This window comes from Poeciliopsis prolifica, unplaced genomic scaffold, assembly GCF_027474105.1.
Source record: "Poeciliopsis prolifica strain line A6 unplaced genomic scaffold, Auburn_PproV2 SCAFFOLD004, whole genome shotgun sequence".
NCBI lineage: Eukaryota > Metazoa > Chordata > Actinopteri > Cyprinodontiformes > Poeciliidae > Poeciliopsis > Poeciliopsis prolifica.
The window spans coordinates 19,099,630-19,123,450 of NW_026562379.1; the positions used below are offsets into that span (position 1 = coordinate 19,099,630).

General features: G+C 44.3%; 1 protein-coding gene across 1 annotated transcript in view; it reads left to right on the forward strand.

Annotated features, from left to right (window-relative positions):
- LOC129358988 (latent-transforming growth factor beta-binding protein 4) overlaps positions 1-23,821 on the forward strand; it is a 33,864-nt gene that overhangs the window by 5,401 nt on the left and 4,642 nt on the right. Inside the window, 19 exon segments of the mRNA XM_055028296.1 lie at positions 11,432-11,668; positions 11,778-11,848; positions 12,446-12,694; positions 12,841-12,943; positions 13,047-13,106; positions 13,479-13,601; positions 14,710-14,886; positions 14,963-15,127; positions 15,406-16,191; positions 16,674-16,805; positions 17,615-17,728; positions 20,954-21,073; positions 21,154-21,267; positions 21,340-21,459; positions 22,407-22,532; positions 22,638-22,763; positions 23,122-23,244; positions 23,350-23,550; positions 23,739-23,802. Of these exon segments, the coding sequence (XP_054884271.1) occupies positions 11,432-11,668; positions 11,778-11,848; positions 12,446-12,694; positions 12,841-12,943; positions 13,047-13,106; positions 13,479-13,601; positions 14,710-14,886; positions 14,963-15,127; positions 15,406-16,191; positions 16,674-16,805; positions 17,615-17,728; positions 20,954-21,073; positions 21,154-21,267; positions 21,340-21,459; positions 22,407-22,532; positions 22,638-22,763; positions 23,122-23,244; positions 23,350-23,550; positions 23,739-23,802 (3,211 nt within the window).

Below are 23,821 nucleotides of genomic sequence, written 5' to 3' on the forward strand. Positions count from 1 at the left end.
GGAACACTCGTTACGATGCAAACAGCCGCAGCTCTGAAGCAGATGAGCTACAGCAGCAGCAGACCAAGATGGCTGCCAGGGCTGTAACCCGGGCAACGGCTAACAGGCTAACAGGAAACGTTTCCTGGTGCAATGAGTCTCGGTCTCAGATGGTTCTGTCACAATGTTGGAAGAAACATGAAGACATCTATTGATATGGAATAAGTGCGTGAAAATAAACAGCTTTTCTTATATTAGCTGGCGCAGCATTAGCCATTAGCGCCACATTAGCTTGGATTTTCTCAGAAGTTAAACTTCTTTAGGAAGTTAAAACAGGTCGATTTAAAACATATTGTTCTGTGAAATTAATGGTAAAACTATTAGTTTAAACTTTTTATGGCTGATATAACGTACATGACAATAAATTTCATTTTTTGTATTAGCTGGTTTAGCATTAGTGCCACGTTAGCATGAGGTTTCTAAGAAGCTAAACTTCTTTAAGGAGTTAAATATTAAACAGTTCAATTTAAAATAGAAAATTATATCAAATTAGTTGTGAAGCTCTTATTTTAAATGTTTTTATGACAGATTTTATCTGTTTCAATCATTTTTTGGCTTTCTTGATTTTACCCTCTTAATAACTACACAGCCATGTCAAAATAAAATAAGTATTATGATACTTTAATTACATGCATTCTAGAAATAGTTATTTTGCTTGATATTTTCCTATATTTTTAGCCTGATGTTTCCCGATGTTGGAGCTCAGAGTGTTTTTCCTTCCTGTCCTGCAGACAGCCGGTTGGGTTGTTGTTTAAGTAAATGAACAGGGTCTTATATGTAGCATTCCACAGAACGTGGATCACTTTGTGGCCGATAAGTTGGTTGTGTGAGATAAAGTGAACACAGCGCCGGCCGTTAAGCTGCTGCTGGAATGTTTTCCATCCATGATGTGCTAATGGAGCCGGCGGCTGGTGTTCGCTGTAAACCCCCGATAAGCCGGGTGTTAAAGCAGCACCAGGTTCAGGCCTGATCGCTGCGATTAGACCAGTAAACAGTTCCTGTTATTGTTCAGCTGTTGGAAGAAACTACCTCAGACCGTTCTTCATCAGGGGCGCAGGATCAACTCTAAACGTTTCATTCACGTGTGAAGGACATTGGTGCAAAAAGAAAAATAAAATCATTTAACATGATGGTTTTCTGTTGAACACAGGATGAGCTGTAGCTTTCAGCTATTAGTTGTGCCAAGACTTTCTCCACCTCTGTCCAAACACCAAGGCTGCAAAAAACACCAACTGTTCAGTCCATGTTAACCTGACTGCGGTCCGACTGTCTAGTCAAAGTCCGGTTAGGTTGGTGAGACGTGAACACTAATTGACCTCTGACCCCCAGTCCTCCCAACCTCGATTTGGGTTCGGTGGAAGTTGCTCTCAGCGTCTTCAGAGGTTTTAGTGTTGTTTCCTGCAGTGGTTGTTGGTGCAGCGCCCCCACAGGCCAGGAGGGGAACAGGCTGGTTTGACTCACAGCCACAGCAGCTGCAGGTGAAGCAGAAGTTCTGGTTCCAGTAGAACCGGGTCAACCATCAGGAGGGAAACAGATTGAGTGTTTTCTACTGTCGGTACCTGTCCGCCTGCTACAACAATGATCCCCACATTAGAACAACCTGAGTTCTTTCCTTCATGGTTCCCACTGTATATTCCTAACAACATCATGATGCTTCAAACGGAGCAGGAGAAAGTTGCCCGTTTAAGGCGGTTTGCACTCGCTTGCTGGCCTCCCACCAGCAGAGCCAACATCCAGCGAAGGCACTGGAAAATGGATGGATTCCAACAAGCAAAGGCTTGATAGCAGGAATCAACCTGTGGGACTGACACCAGTCTGGTGGGCCCCGGTCTGGACCCGGTCTGGCCCCAGTCGGGCCCCGGTCTGGCCCCGGTCAGGCCCCGGTCTGGCCCTGGTCTGGCTCCGGTCTGGCCCCGGTCTGGCCCCAGTCGGGCCCCGGTCTGGCCCCAGTCGGACCCCGGTCTGGCCCCGGTCTGGCCCCGGTCTGGCCCTGGTCTGGCCCCGGTCTGGCCCCGGTCTGGCCCCAGTCGGGCCCTGGTCTGGCCCCGGTCTGGCCCCAGTCGGGCCCCGGTCTGGCCCCGGTCTGGCCCCGGTCTGGCCCCTGTCTGGCCCCAGTCGGGCCCCGGTCGGCCCCCGGTCGGGCCCCAGTGGGGCAGAGGACCACGGTGTTTGCCTGAATAGAGCCTGGTTGTTTCTGCATGTTTGTCGATGATCTCATGTTCTGACTGAACAACGGCTGACATAAAGCAGAAACTCTACAAACACCACAAGGGGAGAAAGTCAACCCACTGAGAGCATTATTATTATTATTATTATTATTATTATTATTATTATTTTAGCTCACACATCACAGCCTCTGCTGTTCCCTTTGATCCAAGGAATCAGAATGTAAATGAGTTGAAGTAGATTAAGTAGTTGAAAATATTTAGGATTGACTTTTAGGTTATTAATCCCCCTGACGGTCCGGTCGACCCTGTTCTACTGGAACCAGAACATCTGCTCCGCCTCCAGCTGCTGTGGCTCTGAGTCCAACCAGCCTGGAGTCGGGTTAAAGTGGACCGGACTGGGCTGGTGGGAATGAAACCCTTTAGGGGAACCAGACTGCAGAGGGATGTACAACCTTTGACCAGGTTCGATTGAGTTCTGCAATGAGGCTGGAAGTTTGTTTGTGAATCCGGGTTCAGGGCCAGACGTTGGTTCCTTATTGCAGGGACCTTCAGTCTTGTTCCTGCAGGTCCTGCATGTCTCCCTGTTGCACACATCACATTTAAATGAATGAGTTGAAAACGGGTTTCTGTAGAACTCCATGTGTTGCAATAATTTGAGATGAAGACGAGACAAACACAAAAAAGATTCACTGCTCTGGTTTTCCGGATGGCGATTCCTTGAAGGTTTCTGATTGGACTTTCCACCAAAGAGGTTTGGAGCCTGTTTCGGTTCCTGGATGTGATTTTGAATTGATGTTGTGCTTTTCCTCTGGAAGACCGAAGTCTAGTCCAGTTCCAGTCCGGTTCCAGTCTGGTTCCTGTCCGGTTCCAGTCCAGTTCCAGTCCGGTTCCAGTCCGGTTCCAGTCGGTCGCTGTGGTATTCCCGGTTCTTCAGCGTGACAAACACCTGAAGACAAAGCTACAGCAACCACAGTGGGTGTTTTGTTGAGAGCCGCCATTGTGGTAACCAAGGATGCTACATCAATAGGGGGCGCTACACACACAGAAGAAGAGCTCAGTAGCAAGATGGCGGACGGCCTGCATGTCTGTTTGCTACTGGTGTTTACCAAATGGCCTCCTTCCTACATTGGGGTTTATGGAAACCCTGGTGTATGATGTATTCCTCTGGTATTTAGATGATTGGTGTTTTAAATCAGACTTAAGACTCTGAGTTCAGAGTGGAGCTGCTGCTTTTCCAGTTTGAGCTAAACTTTCTGGACTCCTTCCAATTAAAGGACTCACCAAGACATCAGGCGTCTCAGCTGAACCTCGCCTGGTAACCCTGGGATCTTGAGAAGTGATTTCTTCCAGGAGACTTCTGCTGAAGCTTTAAACGATTGGATCCGATTTTACCTAATAGCTAACGTTTGTTAGCATTAGCTAGATGAAGCTCACTGGAAATTGCGTTTACTTCACACAAACCCTTGGAGAGTACAGCCATGACATCTCTATCAGGCACAAAATGTCTGAAACGTTCCTCTTGCTCTGACTTTAATTCTCCCGTATTTGGAAGCGTGACCAACACAGACTGAATGGCTTCGTTCACTTCCTCTGCTGCCGTCGCCAAAACCACAGGCAGACCGCAAAGATAAAACAACGTCAATCTTTCATGAATCCTCTTTCTATCTGCTGCTTATCCCAGTTGAAATTCAGCCGGACAAATCAAACTCAATGGGAGAAAAATCTGAAGGGAGATGAGAATAACAAAATGAACATTTAGCTCAGATCTATAAATGTTAAAATAAGGTCAACTAAACTGAAGTAAACTCCAACAAATCCAAATGAGCTAATCTTAAATAGGTGCATAAAAAAGAGAAATTAAGAAAAACAAAGCTTGCGATAATAAAATAACAAACCAATAAATGGTCAGATAAATTAGCATGAGCTGAGGTAAAATAAACCATTCTAAAATGAATTTACATGCCAATAATACCAGTAACTCGACTTTCCTCATAGAAAAGCAGTTGGACAAAAACATGATGTTTCCCTTGATGTGTTTCTCAGCCAAGGCTTCAACATTTCTCCAACAGATCATACTTCATAACTTCCTAGGAAATTTCTGGAGACGTTTTTAGTTCTTTGAGCTTTAGGACAAGTTGACCAGCTTTAAAGCCCAGCTGCTGAGCCTGAAGCTCCTCAGAGGAGCTGCAGAGAAAACTGGGAGGAATCCGAGCTCCAGATGCGTCACGTAAACATGACAGCAACAAATCAGGTTCAGCAGACAACAACATGTCAACAACAAGTGAGTAAACTCATCAGTTCCTGCTCAGCCTGCAGCAACATGAAGACACTGAGCAACCCGACCCCTGAAACCCAAAACCGGGTTGCATCATCAGCCTGACATCCTCTGAAGCTCGGCAGTGCGTTACGAAACCAGAGATAGGGGGCCTCAGGAGCGAGGAAGAGGAGTAACCGCTGGCGCTCCGCACGCCGACCAATGGAGCAGATCCCTGCTAAACATTTAGTTTGGAGTTGAGCCCAGTGCTGCACACTGCTTCCAATTATCTCCAGCTCTCTCTCTGCCTGCTCACACTCTGGAGGGTTTAGTGAAAACTGACCGGGGAGGGAGGGGCAGGGAGATGGCGTTTTCTTCTTCCTCCCTTTTTTTTCTCCTCCAACGCTTGTTTTCACTCCACCAACTAGCAAGAAACGGAGAGTGAGTTCAGAGTCGGAGAGCACAGAGCTTTGAGGCTTTCTGGCCATGCAACAAATTCACAAACTCTGCCTGCAACTGTGAACATGCAGTGGCTGCGACTCGCCTGCTTCCCGCTCCTCTTCATCTTCCTGGCCTCTCCAAGGCCAACGCAGGGACAGACGGGAGCCAGAAGAGGACTGGAGAGGATTCAGGTGATGTTCACACCGACCATCTGCAAGGTGCTCTGCAACCAGGATGGCTGCATCAACCGCTGTGAGCAGGGCAACGTGACCACGCTGTACAGCGCCGACGGCAGAGCCGCAGGAAGGCGAGACGGCGCTCACGGTCCCGGCTTCAGAGTCTGTAAGTTCCCATGATCTGGGACTAAACCTGACAGCATTCAGGCTGGTCGCTGATGCAACGGAAAAGCTTTAGGTTGTGTTCAAACCACCAATCAGATAACTCCTGTAAATCCACTAGAGGGGGCTCAGACTATGCTTTTGTTAAAAAATGGAACAATGATCACATCACAGAAATATCACATACGTTAATCTTCATAGGTTTTTGTGCACCAAGAAATAATGGAACATGCAAAGCATCTTGTCATAAAATCACGACGTGTTTTCCTATTGAACGAATTTATTCTTGGCCACAGGCAGCAAAGATGTTAGCATGGCTCATCTATGGGGCTTATATTTATTTATCTCATGATTTGATGATACAAGAATCAGTTCAGATCCCCAGGAGGAAATGTTCACAACTCCTTAAATCTTCTTTATGGTGTTAAAACCAATCAAGACTTCAGCTTTCAGTTGATTATTGAACTTCATTTAAAAAGGGACAAAATCCAACTGGATCATAAACGTCACTGGTTGATGCGCGGAACCAGATTATAGCGAAAGCTGATTCACATCTAAAGCAAATAAGTATAATAAACTAATTGCCCTTAAAATAAGTCTAGATGAGACCAGAGCAGACAGAAGATGGTTGTGTTCCAGTTTTTGGTAGAAAAGAAGCGAGAGAAAAACAATCAATCATGCAAATGGAAATCATGGAATTTTTTTTTTAATTTATCAGTCGATCGATTAAGTCCCCAGGAGTGATGCATTGCTTTTTGAAAGCAATGCATCACTTACAATGCTACAATAATAAGTAAACAAACATGAAGTTTTAGTGTTTTTAATTCTCTACTCGGTTGCATAAAAGTTGCCTTCTGATTAAAATTTTCCGTGACTACTTGGATGTTGACGGCCGTCTTCCACTGCAGGTTTTTTGCTCTTTTTCTTGTCAGAAACATTTCCACTTTGCGCTCCCTGAACTAGCTTGACTGATTTGACTGGCAGCCAGTCAGAAAAATTAACTCAACAACAAATTATTTTAACTTATATTTTGCTGTAATAATTAAAAAACATGTTATTATAGAAAAACGATTATTCTTTCTTTCTTGTTTATTTAACTAGTCACAAGGGTTGAGTATAAACACTGAAAAATATAATTTCTAGCCTAAACCAGTTAGCATTGTGCGTCTCCAGACGGGCCTTTAACAACATAATCAAATTTAAAACCATAAAGAAAAAAATATTTTTTGAGATCCTTTTTTTTTACTGTTGCATTTATTTTTGTTATCCTCCCTCCATCTTTCTGTGGCCCGCCTAGCGCCTCCTGGTGGTCCCCAAGGGAGCCGCAGTCCCCACTTTGTAAAACAAGTTTAGCTCAAAGCTGATTCATTGTTTGGTTAGAATGGCCGAGTCATTCTAAGAATGACTATGGCCCAAAAGCTGTTGTTCTCCATCTGACGATTTTTAAACTAAGAAAAAATAAATTTTCTGTGTTTTACCTATAAAAATGTTAAAACTTCATCAATTCCTTTCAGATTTAACATACAAACCCACTAAAAGCTTTAGATCAGATCAGATTAGATTAGTCCAACTGATGAAGAATGGTCCCATAAACTTTGATATTTCAGGAGAAAGCGTCTGTCAGACCTGCTGCTGCCGACAGCAATGATTTAACATCTCTTGATCTGGGATCAGTCCAGAAGGCCCAAATATTCACTGGCTCTTCTTCAGACACAGCAATCTGCAGGTCACATGGCTGAGCTGGAACAGCTTCACTCAACAAACCCAGCTTTGTTATTGCTGACATGATAATTCAGGTTCAGGCTCTGAACGTTTACCAAAAACAGCACAGGTGGACGTCACCTAACACACCCTGATGGAGAATAAAGTAACAGATGCTTCTCTCAGGTCATTGTTGCCGTCTTTCCACACTAGCATCGTCCTAACGCCCTGGAGCAGGAACTGCTAAACACCTGCTGTTCTTGAGGTTTCACTCTGAAGCTGATCAGTTGATCCTCTTAAATTATATGAAAACTAACCAGATGAACATGGTTTTTCACTCGCTCTGATTGTGTGTGTTTGTTTTTGAAGCTGGATTTGTTGAACATGAAAAGCTGGAAAGATCCAGATGTCTTTTACGTTCTACAACTCAAAGGATTTTAACTTAATGAGTACACAATGTTGCACAGTTTAATGGAAAAAGAGTCACAGGGAGAGGAAACAGCGCTGACATGTGGCTTTCATTTTTCATTAGCTGACAACCCTCAAAACAAAATAAGTCAAGTTTATTTGCATAACACATTACAGGATCACAGCAGTTCAAAGTGAAAAACATAAAAACATTGTTCAGTTATCAGTTATAAAACAAGCAAATGTCATAAAATGATATATGACAAGTTGTCATATATCATCTGACTCTTCAAGCAAATACACATCAAATGTGTTGAAGCAGCTCTGAACAGGCGGGTTTTAGTCTTGATTTACTCAGTGTCTTTAACTTATTTTGGTGCTAAGCTGTTCAGTGATTTACAAACTAACAGAAGCATTTTAAAGTCAATTATCTAGATCTTGCTGGAACTTTAGTCTTTTGATCTTGGAAATGTTCTTCAGGTGATAGAACTGTCTTCATGTAACTCAGAGTTCGTCACCCAGATTTCATCCCTGGCCTCCAGTTCCTAGCTGTAATAACTGAAAATAAGTATTTCTGTCAATAGAAAGCAACCTTTATTTACTTCCTGAACATTTTCACGCATATTTAATCTTGATCAAATCTATTGATCTATTGATTTGAACAGAAATCATAGGATATTTTTCTTGCTACAGAGTTGAGTCCCTGCAGTGGTTGGTGTGTTCATGGTTTTCACAGTGCTGTAAATACCAGAACACACACACACAGAAAATCCTAATATTTGCACCATATTAGGACTTTGTAATGATCTCCATTCATTGTGTTTGTTACTGGTTTTTCAGTTGTAGACTGTATGATGTTTTTATGATTTGTTATTCTCATGTTTTTATGATGCAACAGATTTGAACTGCCTTGCTGCTGAAATATTTAATATAAATAAACTTATTTTCTTGATTGATTGAACAAATTGCAACAAACAAGCAAATGAGTATGTGTTGTACACAGAGGAATACAACACTTACATAAATAAACTGCCAGAGGTGTTCAACAAAAACACAACATATGTGAATTTACTGCTTGAGCCTTAGCTTTAGTTAAATACTGTGTTGGTGTTGAGTTTTAGCATTAGCTAAGTTAAATATTGTGTTGATATCGTACTTAGTGGAGCCAATGTATATGATTACTGCTTTACGGTTAGCGCAGTTACTTGTTTAGTGAGTGGTGACCACTACTGCCTAAACCTAAATCACTCCCGAGTCTAACCATTGCTCATCTATTCCTGATCTTAACCAAAACTTAATTCACACCGCATCTCTCAACCTAACAAGTAGAACTGCAGCGAAAATATCCTCACTTTTCACTGAGACCTCAATTTGTGGGTGAAAGTGGAGGAACTGGTTCTCCATATGGAGCATATGCAAGTACACTCTCACACACACACACACTCACTCACACACACACACACTGATCGATGTGTGCAGGATGTTTTGCTGGTGATGTGTGAATGTTTGAACTTACAGTGATGTAATGAACACAAACACACGCGCTGGGAGGTAAAAGGGTGGGGGTGATGACATCATGGGGTCAGAGGTCAACTCCCTTAACCTCACAGCTGTTCTCTGCTCAGTTTTTAGTGATTTAACATGAAGAGCAGAAATGTTTGAAGGAGTGTCTTGTTTTTCTATGTTTGTATAAACTGTAGCCAACATTACAGTGGTGCAGTAATGAGTTCAACGGTCGCAGTTCTTCTGACTCCCTCTGCATGATTTACTGTTGCTTACACGACATTTTCCAAATAAAAGCTTCAGGTCAGGCCTTCCCATGCAGCCAGAAAGTCACCATAACATGAGAGGGAAGACCTGAGTTGAAACCATATATAAACTGTAACATATCCAAGCAGTTTTCCTCTCTAGATGCATCTCCATTGACCAGGAAATTGTGAAGATAAATTTGCTTAATGGAAATGCCAATTTTGAAAAAATAGTGTTTTTTTTATTAAAGTCTTTGCTTGAACTTGAAGTGGTTCATCAACATTTTGAAACTGCAATGGAAACACTTTGACACTTTTGACAAAGCTGTTGGTTCTCTTCTGTTAATGACTGAAATAACCTGAAACCGGGCCTCATAATAGCACGTTTCTCTGGATGATAAATTGTCATTATGGTGATAATGATCATTTTGTTGCTTTGAGACCATTTTCCAGTAATATAATGGTAATAATGGCCTAACAATCCAAGAAATCATTTGAAAAGATCAATGAACTTTAAAAACTTTGGATCTTAATGGGCATTTAGCACTGGAACCAGAATATGATTTAAGTATCCAAAATAAACCATAAACAATAAATAAAATGAATTATAAAGTATCTGGAAAAAAATTATCCTTTAAAGAGTTTAGTTGAGACCAAAGCAGCGAACTGAAGATTTTTATCATCCAGTTTTTGGTAGAAAGAGAAAAACAAAAATAAATTTTAATGGAAATTATTGTTTGTTTCAGTTTATCGTGCGATTTATTGTTGCTTCTATTGGTCTGCTTAGAGTCACAGTTCTGAAATGGTTTATTGTTTTAAATATGAATCTCTGAAACATGTTCTTTGCAATAATGTTGGAACATGTTTCACTTCATGTTTTGTGTAACATTTTGATAGCTGTATGCTGAGCCAGGATCTTTGTGGGGTCATTAAGTGCCTTTCCAAGTATTTGCCCCCTGGATGTTTTACCCCTTTTATTGTTTTTACAGAAGATAAACTAAATTTGTCTTTTCAAAGAAAAACCCCCCATGTTGCCCTTTATCTGATTTCTTGCTGGAGGTTTTAAACTCCAGAGTTTTCTCCTCCTACGCAGAGCCCAACAGATTGTTTGTGTTTCTGTGATTTTTCTGTGTTCATGATGTCACAGTGCGCCTTTGTTTACCCCGAGCTCGGCTGTTTTCTGGATTTGGGCCTGAAACTCGCTCCAGGCTCAGAGCGTTGATGCGCTCCATCTGTGGTACAGTTCGATAACCGTGTTTACAGCAGGACAAATTCGCTCCGCAACAGCTAACCTGAGCGTAGCAAACACACACACACGCATGCACACACACACCCCTACACACACACACACACACTCTCTGAGTTCATGAAGCACCATAAACATCCAGAGGTTTCCATGAGTTTCCGTCTGATTGGCGTCGATTTGGACTCCAGAGGCTCTCGGCGCAACAATGCAGCCACTTCCTGTGGCGTTGGCTCAAACAGGAAGCAGGAAGTGGCGGCTGGTTCTGTTGGCGCCATCCTCACCTTTCACCTGTTAGTGCTGCGATATGGATGAACTGGGAATGTTGGTGATTACATACTGGGAATTCCAACAAAGCAAAACCACTCTGTTATAATTAAACCTTTTTTTACAGAATTTTTTTTCAAATAATTGAAAAAAAAAAGTCTTACTTAACATTTTATTGTTTGGAGGAGTTTTTGGAAGTTTATAAAAAATTTTGCTTAGAAAATTGAACTTTATCATTTTGCCCATATTTGATTATTAAGATCTGATATTTAAATTATTTCATATATTTTTTTTATATTTCTTTGTAGGTTTAAATTAAGACCACTAATTATTAAATTCTTATTTAATAATTACTTATTTGTTTTTTTATGTTTAAAGTTTGTTAGAAATTAAATGTAATATTTAGCAACATTTACAAAAAAATTCCAAAATTTTTTGCATTTAAATTTTAATAGTAAAAATAATTTCATATTTTTGGAGAAATTCTTGAATATAATTATAAATGTTTTGTCTTTCTGTTGCTTTTAGTGTATATGTGACAAACTAAGAATAATTAGATGGTCTACATTTTTTTTAGTTTCTTTTCATTGAACAGGAACAAACTAATTCAGTTTCCCGCTGATGCTAATGTTTCCGGCTAATGCTAATCTCTGGTTAGCTTCCAGGATTTGAACAAATTTAAAAGCTTAGAGGTTTCAAATATTACCAGTAATTGAATGTTAAATCCTAATGATGCAGTTCAGTGTTGGCTGTGATGTGATCATTGAGCCTGTGTTGGTTCCGACCCAAACGGACTGGAACTGAGCGGAACCTCTGCCCCGCAGTTCTCTGCCCGCTGCTGTGTAAGAACGGCGGCGTGTGCCTGCAGACGGACCGCTGCCTCTGCCCCGCCAACTTCACCGGGAAGTTCTGCCAGATCCCCGCCCCGCCCCCCGGCGCCGCCTCCACCAATGAGATCGTCCAGCCGCCGCCGCCCTCCTCCGCGGCGGCCAATCAGGGGCTGATGCGGTCGGAGTTCCTGCTGCCGCTCGGCCAGACTCGGGCGGCGCCGCCGTCCGCAGGTGAGCCGCCGCACCTTCCGCCGTTCGGATGTTTCTGAGACGTTTGGATGTTTCCAGAGAAACATTTGGTTTGTCTGTGAGTTTCATGTTTCTTTCACCAAACGCAAAGACCCCCGCATGGTAAAGGTCAGAGTTCAGCACCCCCCAGAGGCCAGCGTGAAGATCCACCAGGTGATGCAGGTAAAATCAGTCAGAATCAACTTCCTGCTCGATTTGCTCAAAAAAACAAAAATGTTTTGGTTTCGGATTTTTTATGAATTTCATTGAATTTTGATTTATTTTAGGATTTTCATTTGACTTTCAATTATGTCTTTTTTCCAAATTTTTTCAAATTTATTTTAAATTGTGTAATTTGATTCTATTTTTACTTAATTCTTACTAATATTTCATCCATTCCACTTTTGTTTTTTAAATTTCTTATTTGAATACTTTTTACATTATTTTGTTTTATTTATTTTTTTAAAATAATATTTTAATTTGGTAATTCCTGTATTTTTTCAGTTTGCACTGTGTTGTAAAAATGTAAAATTTCCCGTATTATTAACTTTATATAAAAAGAAATGTAAGTTATTTAATATTTTATTCTAAGGGTCTTTAAAAATTGTTCTAACAGTTTTTATGATTCATTAATATTAATTGACAATATTTATTGTATATATTTTTAATAATTTAGTTTTTTTGTTTTGTTTAATCTCCATTATCTTTGTTCATTTTATTTATTTAATTTCTGTGTAATTTGAACAGAAGCACAGATTTCTTGCCTCCGTGTCGCTCCAGGTGTCCGGGTCCAGTCCGGCCCTGCGGAGCCTCTCCTCCTCCTCCTCTTCCTCCTCCTCCTCCTCTTCCTCCTCCTCTTCCTCCACCTCCTCCTCTTTCCCCACCTCCTCCTCCTCGGGTTTGGCTGGCGCTCCGGCTCCGGTTCCAGCAGGTGGCGCTAGAATCCAGGCCCAGACTCTGAGGGGCGGCGGTACCTACACCCAGCAGTCTGGCTTCAAGTATTGCTTCAGAGAGGTGAAAGACGGACAGGTGAGAGCAGCCAGGTAACAAACCGCTTCCTGTTTGACAGACGGTGAACGTTAGGAAGTCGTGGTGATATTCCGCCAGTTTCCATCCTCCTGGAGCAGACGGTCCCTGCGCTGTGATCGATGTTCGCTGTGTTTGTGTGCTTGCAGTGCAGCTCTCCACTTCCTGGTCTGAGGAGCAGAGAGGTGTGCTGCAGAGGAATCGGGAAGGCCTGGGGTCTCACCGACTGCAGCCTCTGTCCCGAAGCTCCAGGTAGAAACACGGCAAACCGCAGAGTACTAAACGCTCAGCAGTTAGATAAATGCTGACTCATCATTCAGAAACGATTCTGAATGAATCTTTTATTTGTTCGCAGGTCAAAGCAACAGCAGCTGTCCTGCTGGCTTCGAGCGAACCAATAGAACGGAGTGTGTCGGTGAGTTAAACACATACAGAGAGGTCAGAGGTCAGTGGCAGGTGGAAGGCTCCTAAGATGAATTTATCCAGAAGGGGGCGCTAATCCTCCAGTATGAGCAGAAGGTTTTACTTTCCTTTTGTTTTCAGATGTTTTTTTATAGAAACATGGAAAATATTTCTATATTTTTTCTATTCAAGTTGTTTTCCTGGGATTCCTCTCAATCACATCTCCTCCAGTTTTACTAATCAGGAGATTTTAGTCTGCAGAAACGTTCCTGCAGAAACCAGGCCTGGTTTTCAGTTCCCGTCTCTGAGTGTCGGAGTCGTGGAAGAGAAATGCGTCACTCACACGTGTTGGTGTGTGTGTTGTTGTGTGTGTTGGTGTGTGTAGATGTGAATGAGTGCTTGCAGCCGGGGCTGTGTGAGAACGGCATCTGTGTGAACACCAGGGGGAGCTATAGCTGTGTGTGTCGGTTGGGGTTCATCCTTGACGCCACACATGGAATCTGCATCTGTAAGTAACACACACACACACACACACACACACACACACACACACACACACACACACACACACACACACACACACACTCCCTCTCTCCACTGTGGGCTTCCCCAGAGGAATAACACAACTCGGGACTTCCAGAATCCTCCTGAACGCCTCGCCTCCCATCGGGTGGAAGGTGAGGCGTTCAGGTGCTTTCAGTGAATCCCGGCTGCAGTTGCGTCATTCTGACCGGCATTCTCCAGGAGGAGCTCCAGGATGCTGGTCTGGCTGATGGCATCGTCTCTGTTTTCACTTCTAAAAACTTTCATTTTCCTTGTGTTGCTTGAAATCCAAATCTTTTTGCTCCAGTTCCTGAGCGCCCATCTTGTTTGGGGCCCAGAAACGGATCCAGAAGGGATTCAGCTGAGATCCAGGAAGCAGTGAAATCTCGTGACAGAGCCTGGGTTAGCTTAGCACAGCGACACCAAGCCAGGTGACGCCTCTGTGACAGATAAGAGAGCAGTAGGAGAAAGTAATAAACATGCCGCACTAACTGGCATGTTTTCTGCATTAGCCAGGAAGTGCTAATCATAAATGTTAGCTCATTAAATTTAGCACTAGTTAAGAAGTTATACCAACAAAGTGCTTAGTAAGCTAATGCTAAAGCGCTAACTTCAGTCATGTTGATAACCAGCATGCGCTGCATATCGCCCTCAACAGGCACAAATCCGCTACTGCAGGTCAGCCTGCCTGGTTTCGCTGCAGCAAGTTTTGATTTTTCTGGAACAGATTTTTGGTTTTAGTTTATATTTGTTGAGTTTTGTTAACCGAAGCAGGACATGGATTTTAACTGCTTCCTGTACAACTACAGCAATGCATTCTGGGTACAGAATAACATGGGAGAGGAAATGGAACTGCTGAGTAAACAGAACTTCCCATCCATTGTCGTGTCTCAGCCCGGTTCTGGTCTTGCTCGGCCCGGTTCTGGTCTTGTATCTGCCTTTATTCTCTTGTATCTGCCAGGTTCTGGCCAGAGATCAGCATGTTCTGGTTCTGCATGCGGCGCTCTGGCGTCTCGGCCCATTTGGACCGGAATGGGCTCGGTGACGTGTCTCTGTCTGTGTGTCCTTCTCAGCGCAGAGCGTGATTTCAGAGGAGAAGGGCCAGTGCTACCGGGTCCTGGGCTCCAGTCGGGGTCCGTATACCTGCTCCCTGCCCATCGTCCGGAACATCACCAAGCAGATCTGCTGCTGCAGCCGGGTCGGGAAGGCCTGGGGGCCCGACTGCGTGCGCTGCCCCTTCTTTGGTTCAGGTGGGTCGGTTCGGTTCCGGTGGTTCTGTGGAGCTTTTCGTCAGACTTTCTGTTTGTTGGCTCTGTTTGCTCCCAGTGGCCTTTAAGGAGATCTGTCCGGCCGGCCCGGGGTACCATTACTCGGCTTCGACTCTGCAGATCAGCCAAAGAGTGAACGGCGACCCGACGGCCCGAGACGCCCTGCCGGGCCGAGACGCCCTGCCGGGCCGAGACGCCCTGCTAACAGCGCAGGACGCCTCAGGTGAGCATCCGTTATCTGGGTCGGTTCTGCACATGTTGAAGTGTTTCTCTGTGGCGTTTTGAACCAAGAAATCAGATTTAGTTATTTTTACTTTTGGGAAAATTAAATTCAGTTTGAGCAAAAATACTTCAGTTGCAAAATTCTCCCTAAAAACTGATTGTTGCTCTTAATTGATAACCGGTTTGGGGAACACGTTCACTGATCCGACAATCGGACCTCCAGAACTTCTGATGCCGATGATCAATCATTAACGGTCCGGACCTCCTTCTGTCCTGCAGATCCGGGTCAGCAGAGACCCAGTTCATCCGGGTCACCGTCTGGCACCAGAACCGGTGCAGTCCAGTCCCAGATCCAGGTCCCTGCTCAGCCTGGTCTAACTGCCGGTTCCAGACCAACGCCCCCTGCTGGCTCAGCAACCCGGCCTGCTCAGGCCCGACCGGAGGTCCAACATGGCCGACCGGAGGTCCAACATGGCCGACCGGAGGTCCAACATGGCCGACCCGAGGTCCAACATGGCCGACCCGAGGTCCAACATGGCCGACCCGAGATCCAACATGGCCGACCCGAGATCCAACATGGCCGACCGGAGGTCCAACATGGCCGACCGGAGGTCCAACATGGCCGACCAGAGGTCCAACATGGCCGACCCGAGGTCCAACATGGCCGACCGGAGGTCAAACATGGCCGACCCGAGGTCCAACATGGCCGACCCGAGGTCCAACATGGCCGACCGGAGGTCAAACATGGCCGACCGGAGGTCCAACATGGCCGACCCGAGGTCCAACATGGCCGACCCGAGGTCCAACATGGCCGACCCGAGGTCCAACATGGCCGACCAGTGGTCCAAAATGGCCGACTGGACCCGGCTCTAGCGAGGCTGCAGCCGCCGCTGGCGTTCCCGTCCTCTGGATCGCGACCCGACCCGGCGCTGGTTCCAGGAGACTCTCAGCCAATCCCGGCCCCGTCCCAGACCTCAGAGCGAGGGTCCAGACCCGGACCAGAACCACCTGGTCCGGAGAGACGGCCAGCTGCAAGCCCAACCAGCCGGCCCGCCAGAGTCCAGCGTGAGTAGAGCCAGAGCCAGAACTGGGCCAGGCGGTTCTGGTCCGGTTCTGGCTGTGTGTTGGTAAAGGAACCAGATCAGTTTCTGTTAAAACGTCCAAATATAGATAGACAGAATCATATTTGATAGATAGACAGAATCATATTTGATCTGAAATAGATCCATCAGATCAAATATGATTCTGATGAATTTCTGCTCTACAATCTGAAACGTTTCTGAACTTCAAACCCAAAACCAGGTTCTGAGTTTAGGTTTTGTTTTTTTGTTTAAAATTTAAAAGATTTTAATGCCCGGAAATATTTTATAATTTCAGATTAAAAATCAATTATTTCCTCATTTTTTAAATAAAAACAAAACATATTACTGGCAGCATCATGTTTAGACAATAACAAATTTTACTGCACCAGTAATTAATTATAACTGTTGATAATATTGTTTTGAGACCATTTTTAATATAATAATACAAAGTGTTGGTGTGTGCAGCTGTCCGTGGTGTGTGTCAGGTCAGACCAGGTGTGTGTGAGCGCGGGCGCTGCCTGGATCTGCCAGGTGGGAAACACACCTGTGAGTGTGATGAGGGATTCCAGCCCAACGCTCAGCGGAGCCGCTGCTCCGGTGAGAAAATCCACTGGAAGGACGAAATGTTTCTTTATCAAAATGTTTCATTTCATCTGAACATCAAACTGTTTATTGATGACATTTTTTATCATTTTAAAAATATTCAGCTGCCATTTTTCATCCTGAATCATAATTCATTCACATAATTTTGCTACAAATTTGAATGGAGAAAAAAAACATTGCAAAATATTAAATTTAAAGAATAATTCAGTCAGAATTATAGCAAATATGACTAAATCTGAAAACAGAAAGCTATCAAAAGTATATCTTCCACCAAATTAAAAAAATTAAAAGCTCTAGAAATAACAAGTCATAGTTCAGTAGTTAGTGATTCATTAAAAGCTACGGAGCTAAATTGAGGCCATAAAATTGTTTAAAAGCTTTGTATTGTTGGATGTAAAAAAATATTGAGATTGAAACAAAATATTTGAAATTTTAAACCAAAAAAAGATTCAGTGAATAAAAATGAAATCTACTTTTTGATGTGTTTTTTTTATTAGATTCAGAGGAAGAAGAATTATGACTAACTGTACGGAGCTAAATTTGTTCAAAAAAACTTTTTTTGAAACTGAAGAAAAAGTTAAAATTACAACAAAATCTGAAGCTGAAAGGACAAACCTAAAATTTAAAACATATTTTTGAACTTTTAATAATTTTCTTTCTGGTTTAACAAACTTTTATAGCAATAAATGCCAAAAACATTTACTATGTTGAAAGTTAAGTGGAAAAAATGTCAACAAAATGTAAAAGATTAAACATAGAAATAAATAGTTGAAACAAATGTATTTCCTCGTGTTGAATCCCAGATGTGGACGAATGTCAGCAGAATCCCTGCAGGAACGGAAGCTGTGAAAACTCCCCAGGGAGCTTCAGGTGTCTCTGTTACCATGGTTACAGGCTCACTGGGAACACCTGTGAAGGTAAAAACTTAACGAGGAAAAAATTCCTAAAAATAAACCTTATGAACGGAATCTGAGAGGTGTGTGTGTGTTATCTGTGTGTGTGTGTGTGTGTGTGTGTGTGTTATCTGTGTGTGTGTGTGTGTGTTATCTGTGTGTGTGTGTGTGTGTGTGTGTGTGTTATCTGTGTGTGTGTGTGTGTGTGTGTGTGTGTTATCTGTGTGTGTGTTATCTGTGTGTGTGTGTGTGTGTGTGTTATCTGTGTGTGTGTGTGTGTGTGTGTGTGTATCTGTGTGTGTGTGTGTGTGTGTTATCTGTGTGTGTGTGTGTGTTTGTGTGTGTGTGTGTGTGTGTGTGTGTGTGTTATCTGTGTGTGTGTGTGTGTTATCTGTGTGTGTGTGTGTTTGTGTGTGTGTGTGTTATCTGTGTGTGTGTGTGTGTGTGTTATCTGTGTGTGTGTGTGTTATCTGTGTGTGTGTGTGTGTGTTGTGTGTGTGTTATCTGTGTGTGTGTGTGTGTGTGTGTGTGTTATCTGTGTGTGTGTGTGTGTGTGTGTGTTATCTGTGTGTGTGTGTCTGTGTGTGTGTGTGTGTGTGTGTATCTGTGTGTGTGTGTGTGTGTTATCTGTGTGTGTGTGTGTGTGTTATCTGTGTGTGTGTGTTATCTGTGTGTGTGTGTGTGTTATCTGTGTGTGTGTGTGTGTTATCTGTGGTGTGTGTGTTATCTGTGTGTGTGTGTTATCTGTGTGTGTGTGTGTGTTATGTGTGTGTGTGTGTGTGTGTGTGTTATCTGTGTGTGTGTTATCTGTGTGTGTGTGTGTTTGTGTGTGTGTGTGTGTTATCTGTGTGTGTGTGTGTGTGTGTGTGTGTGTGTGTGTGTTATCTGTGTGTGTGTGTGTGTGTGTGTTATCTGTGTGTGTGTGTGTGTGTGTGTGTGTTATCTGTGTGTGTGTGTGTGTGTGTTATCTGTGTGTGTGTGTGTGTGTGTGTTATCTGTGTGTGTGTGTGTGTGTGTGTGTTATCTGTGTGTGTGTGTGTGTTATCTGTGTGTGTGTGTGTGTGTTATCTGTGTGTGTGTGTGTGTTATCTGTGTGTGTGTGTGTGTGTGTTATCTGTGTGTGTGTGTGTGTGTTATCTGTGTGTGTGTGTGTGTTATCTGTGTGTGTGTGTGTGTTATCTGTGTGTGTGTGTGTGTGTTATCTGTGTGTGTGTGTGTGTGTGTGTATATGTGTGTGTGTGTGTGTTATCTGTGTGTGTGTGTGTGTGTGTGTTATCTGTGTGTGTTATCTGTGTGTGTGTGTTATCTGTGTGTGTGTTATCTGTGTGTGTGTGTTATCTGTGTGTGTGTGTGTGTTATCTGTGTGTGTGGTGTGTGTGTGTGTTATCTGTGTGTGTGTGTGGTTATCTGTGTGTGTGTGTGTGTTATCTGTGTGTGTGTGTGTGTTATCTGTGTGTGTGTTATCTGTGTGTGTGTGTGTGTTATCTGTGTGTGTGTGTGTTATCTGTGTGTGTGTGTGTTATCTGTGGTGTGTGTTTGCGTGTGTGTGTGTGTGTTATCTGTGTGTGTGTGTGTGTGTGTGTTATCTGTGTGTGTGTGTGTGTTTATCTGTGTGTGTGTGTGTGTTATCTGTGTGTGTGTGTGTGTGTTATCTGTGTGTGTGTGTTTGTGTGGTGTGTTATCTGTGTGTGTGTGTGTGTGTGTGTGTGTGTGTGTGTTATCTGTGTGTGTGTGTGTGTGTTATATGTGTGTGTGTGTGTTATCTGTGTGTGTGTGTGTGTGTGTTGTGTGTGTTATCTGTGTGTGTGTGTGTGTGTGTGTGTGTGTGTGTTATCTGTGTGTGTGTGTGTGTTATCTGTGTGTGTGTGTGTTATCTGTGTGTGTGTGTGTGTGTTATCTGTGTGTGTGTGTGTGTGTGTGTGTTATCTGTGTGTGTGTGTGTGTGTTATCTGTGTGTGTGTGTGTGTTATCGTGTGTGTGTGTGTGTTTCTCTGTGTGTGTGTGTTATCTGTGTGTGTGTGTTGTGTTATCTGTGTGTGTGTGTGTGTTATCTGTGTGTGTGTGTGTGTGTGTGTTATCTGTGTGTGTGTGTGTGTTATCTGTGTGTGTGTGTGTTATCTGTGTGTGTGTTGTGTGTGTTTCTGTGTGTGTGTGTGTGTGTGTTATCTGTGTGTGTGTGTGTGTGTGTTATCTGTGTGTGTGTGTGTGTGTTATCTGTGTGTGTGTGTGTGTGTTATCTGTGTGTGTGTGTGGTTATCTGTGTGTGTGTTATCTGTGTGTGTGTGTGTTATCTGTGTGTGTGTGTGTTTGCGTGTGTGTGTGTGTGTTATCTGTGTGTGTGTTGTGTGTGTGTGTTATCTGTGTGTGTGTGTGTGTGTGTGTGTGTTATCTGTGTGTGTGTGTGTGTGTGTTATCTGTGTGTGTGTGTGTCTGTGTGTGTGTATCTGTGTGTGTGTGTGTGTGTGTGTTATCTGTGTGTGTGTGTGGTGTGTGTTATCTGTGTGTGTGTGTGTGTTATCTGTGTGTGTGTGTGTGTGTGTGTTATCTGTGTGTGTGTGTGTGTGTGTGTTATCTGTGTGTGTGTGTGTGTGTGTGTGTTATTGTGTGTGTGTTATCTGTGTGTTATCTGTGTGTGTGTGGTGTTATCTGTGTGTGTGTGTGTGTTGTGTGTGTGTTGTGTGTGTTATCTGTGTGTGTGTGTGTGTGTGTGTGTGTGTGTGTGTGTGTGTGTGTGTTATCTGTGTGTGTGTGTGTGTTTCTGTGTGTTTATCTGTGTGTGTGTGTTATCTGTGTGTTGTGTGTGTGTGTTATGTGTGTGGTGTGTGTGTGTGTTATCTGTGTGTGTGTGTGTGTGTGTGTGTGTTATCTGTGTGTGTGTGTGTGGTGTATCTGTGTGTGTGTGTTTTGTGTGTGTGTGTGTGTGTGTTATCTGTGTGTGTGTGTGTGTGTGTGTGTGGTGTGTGTGTGTGTTATCTGTGTGTGTGTGTGTTGTGTGTGTGTGTGTGTGTTTATCTGTGTGTGTGTGTGTGTGTGTTATCTGTGTGTGTGTGTGTGTGTGTTATCTGTGTGGTGTGTGTGTTATCTGTGTGTGTGTGTGTGTGTGTGTGTGTTATCTGTGTGTGTGTGTGTGTGTTATCTGTGTGTGTGTGTGTGTGTGTTATCTGTGTGTGTGTGTGTGTGTGTTATCTGTGTGTGTGTGTGTGTTATCTGTGTGTGTGTGTGTTATCTGTGTGTGTGTGTGTGCTCCAGACGTGGATGAGTGTGTGGACCCGCTGCAGTGTCCGGGTCAGGAGTGCCTCAACCTGCCGGGTTCGTACCGCTGCTCGCCCTGCCAGCCGGGATTCGGGCTGCTCAACGGGATCTGCACAGGTAACGCTCACCTGCCTCTCACCTGAGACGCCGGGTCGAGATTGGACCCGTCCAGCTCCGATTCTCCGTCGTGTTCGCAGACATCGATGAGTGCCGGCGGTCCCCGTGCTCCGGCGGCCTCTGCGAGAACGCGCCCGGCAGCTTTCGCTGCGTCTGTCACCATGGTTACAGGCTCCAGAACAACACCTGTACAGGTAGGCGTGGTTTGGTCGTGGCGCCGCTCGTCAGAACGTTCGGGTCGGTGATCGGGTCCGCTGTGTGTTCAGACGTGGACGAGTGTGCGGAGCCGTCTCAGTGTCCGGGGCAGATGTGTGTGAACTCTGTGGGGTCGTACAGGTGTGTGTCGTGTCGTCCAGGATACACACTGACCAACAGGCTGTGCACAGGTGTGTTCACACACACACACACACACACACACACACACACACACACACACCCCCCCACACACACACACACACACACACACACACGCACACACACACACACACACACCGAGGTTCTGTTATCAGGTAAAAACTGAAGATCCACAGAAATATGATGGATCCTCCACATTATTGGAAATATCAGCATTTATCATAAAATTGATCAGTTTATCATTTTTCTTATTTATATTTTGAGAGTTAAAACAAAATGTCACATAATAATATAGAAGATATTCGGTTATTTTTACTCAACAGTTCTGTTTTCAGCTGCTGATATGTGTAGTACCTAACCACTCCACCAGGTGGCGCATCACCTGACGTTGCTTGTGGTGTTTAGAGGAAGGAAGCATTGCATCATGGATCTGATTGTCACGACATTCTGGACTTGATGTTTATCTTACTGACCTCACGTTCAGCTTTGATTCTTTATTTTAGTTCTGGTGTACCACACAGACCAGGACTTGGCCCACTTTGGTTCTGGTTTCATGGTTGTTCTCATCTTGGTCATTTTGGGCCCTAAGAGTCGACCTGTTTGCAGATGATACTCAGGTTTTCATCCAACTTACTGCAAACATCCCAGGATGTTTCTCCTGCAGACATCTTGTCTGGTTTTACATGGAATGTGTGTTTGGTTGCATCAGCTCCTGGTTCTGACTGAGAAGGTTTTTATTCCACGGCCCAAGAGTCCTGGACGAATAAATGTCTGAAATGAAATGAAACTGGACAGATTCATCATCATCATGAAAACCTTCAGTTGGTTTCCACCAGTAAGAGTTTCGCTCTTACTGACCAGGAACTGATGGAACATCCAGACCACAAATAAATATTAGTTTAAAAAAATTAGTGAAATTAGCTCCTCTGTTAGCACACTAGCAGAAAGAAGTGCTCACTAAGCTAGCTCTGTCCTGCAGACGTGGATGAGTGTGATAGTGCCGGAGCGTGTGACGCAGAGCAGGTGTGTGTGAACAGCGTGGGCTCGTTCAGGTGCGACTGTCGCCCCGGATACCGGAGCTCCGGTCTCGGCAGGCGGTGCACAGGTGAGAGCAGCGCAGTGCGGCTGGTTTTTACCTGCTAAACGAAGTTTCTGATGAGGTTTCTGATGAGGTTTCTGATGAGGTTTCTGATGAGGTTTGTGTCTCCAGACGTTAACGAGTGTTTGGAGGGGGACTTCTGCTTCTCCAGAGGCGAGTGTGTGAACACACCTGGATCATACACCTGTGTGTGCTCACCTGGATTCACGCTGAGTGAGAACAGGACGGCCTGCCTCGGTGAGCCACTCAGAGCTCTGGTTTCCAGATGTCACTTAAACGTCTCTTTTCATTTGTTTTTTCAGTCGATTGAAGTTTATCAATCAAGGTGATGATGTCACCTGATAAAACAAACAAGCTCAGATTGAGCATAAATATCATCATTGGGGTTTTATGATAGACTCATTGATAATTGGTTGATGATTAATAGCTGCTATCAGAATTTGAACCAGTGAAGCCAAAAAGTTGAATTTTGTATCCTTGCAGTTTTGACTTGATTCTGCTGTTTTCAGCAAACTGGTTGATAAATTGGTTGATTATTTCAGTTACTGATTAATGGTTTCAGATTTTCATGTTTTTAAATTTCAATTCCCTCCAGATGTGGACGAGTGTGTGAGGCCAGGTGTGTGTTCGGACGGCCGCTGTGTGAACACCGACGGCTCCTTCCGGTGTCGGTGTGACTCGGGCTTCAGCGCCAACCCGGAGCAGACCGCCTGCCTCGGTGAGCCTGCGGCAGGACGCCGTCCGGGCGCCGCGCCGTCCGGGCGCCGCGCCGTCTGGGCGTCTGCGTCCTCACTCAGCCGTCCGTGTCTCTTTGTGTCCCCAGACGTGGACGAATGCGTGTCCAGCGGCGGCTCCGTTTGCCCGTCGCGGCGGTGTGAGAACACCATCGGCTCGTTCCGCTGCCTCGCCGCCTGCCAGGCGGGTCAGCAGGTCGCCGCCGACGGCTCGTGCGTCGGGTCGTCCGTGTCGGTTCCAGCCTCTGCGCCGCCGTCCTCGCGGCCCGCAGAACCATCGTCTGTTTCAGGTCGGGATGAAGACCATGATGATGATGAGGAGTTTGCTCTATATTTCCTCTTGGCTGCTTTGGTTTATTCATAAAATCTCTCTTCAACTTTTTGTCACATTTTGTTCATAATTCAGTTATTTTACTGGAGGTTCAATTTATTTAGTGTTCACATCTGTTAAAGCTCAGCGTTTTCTCTGCCTCTCCAGAGTCCAGGTCCCACCCTGAGTCCACACACTCCTCCTCCTCCTCCTCCTCCTCCTCCTCTTCCTCCTCCTCCTCTCTCCTCCTC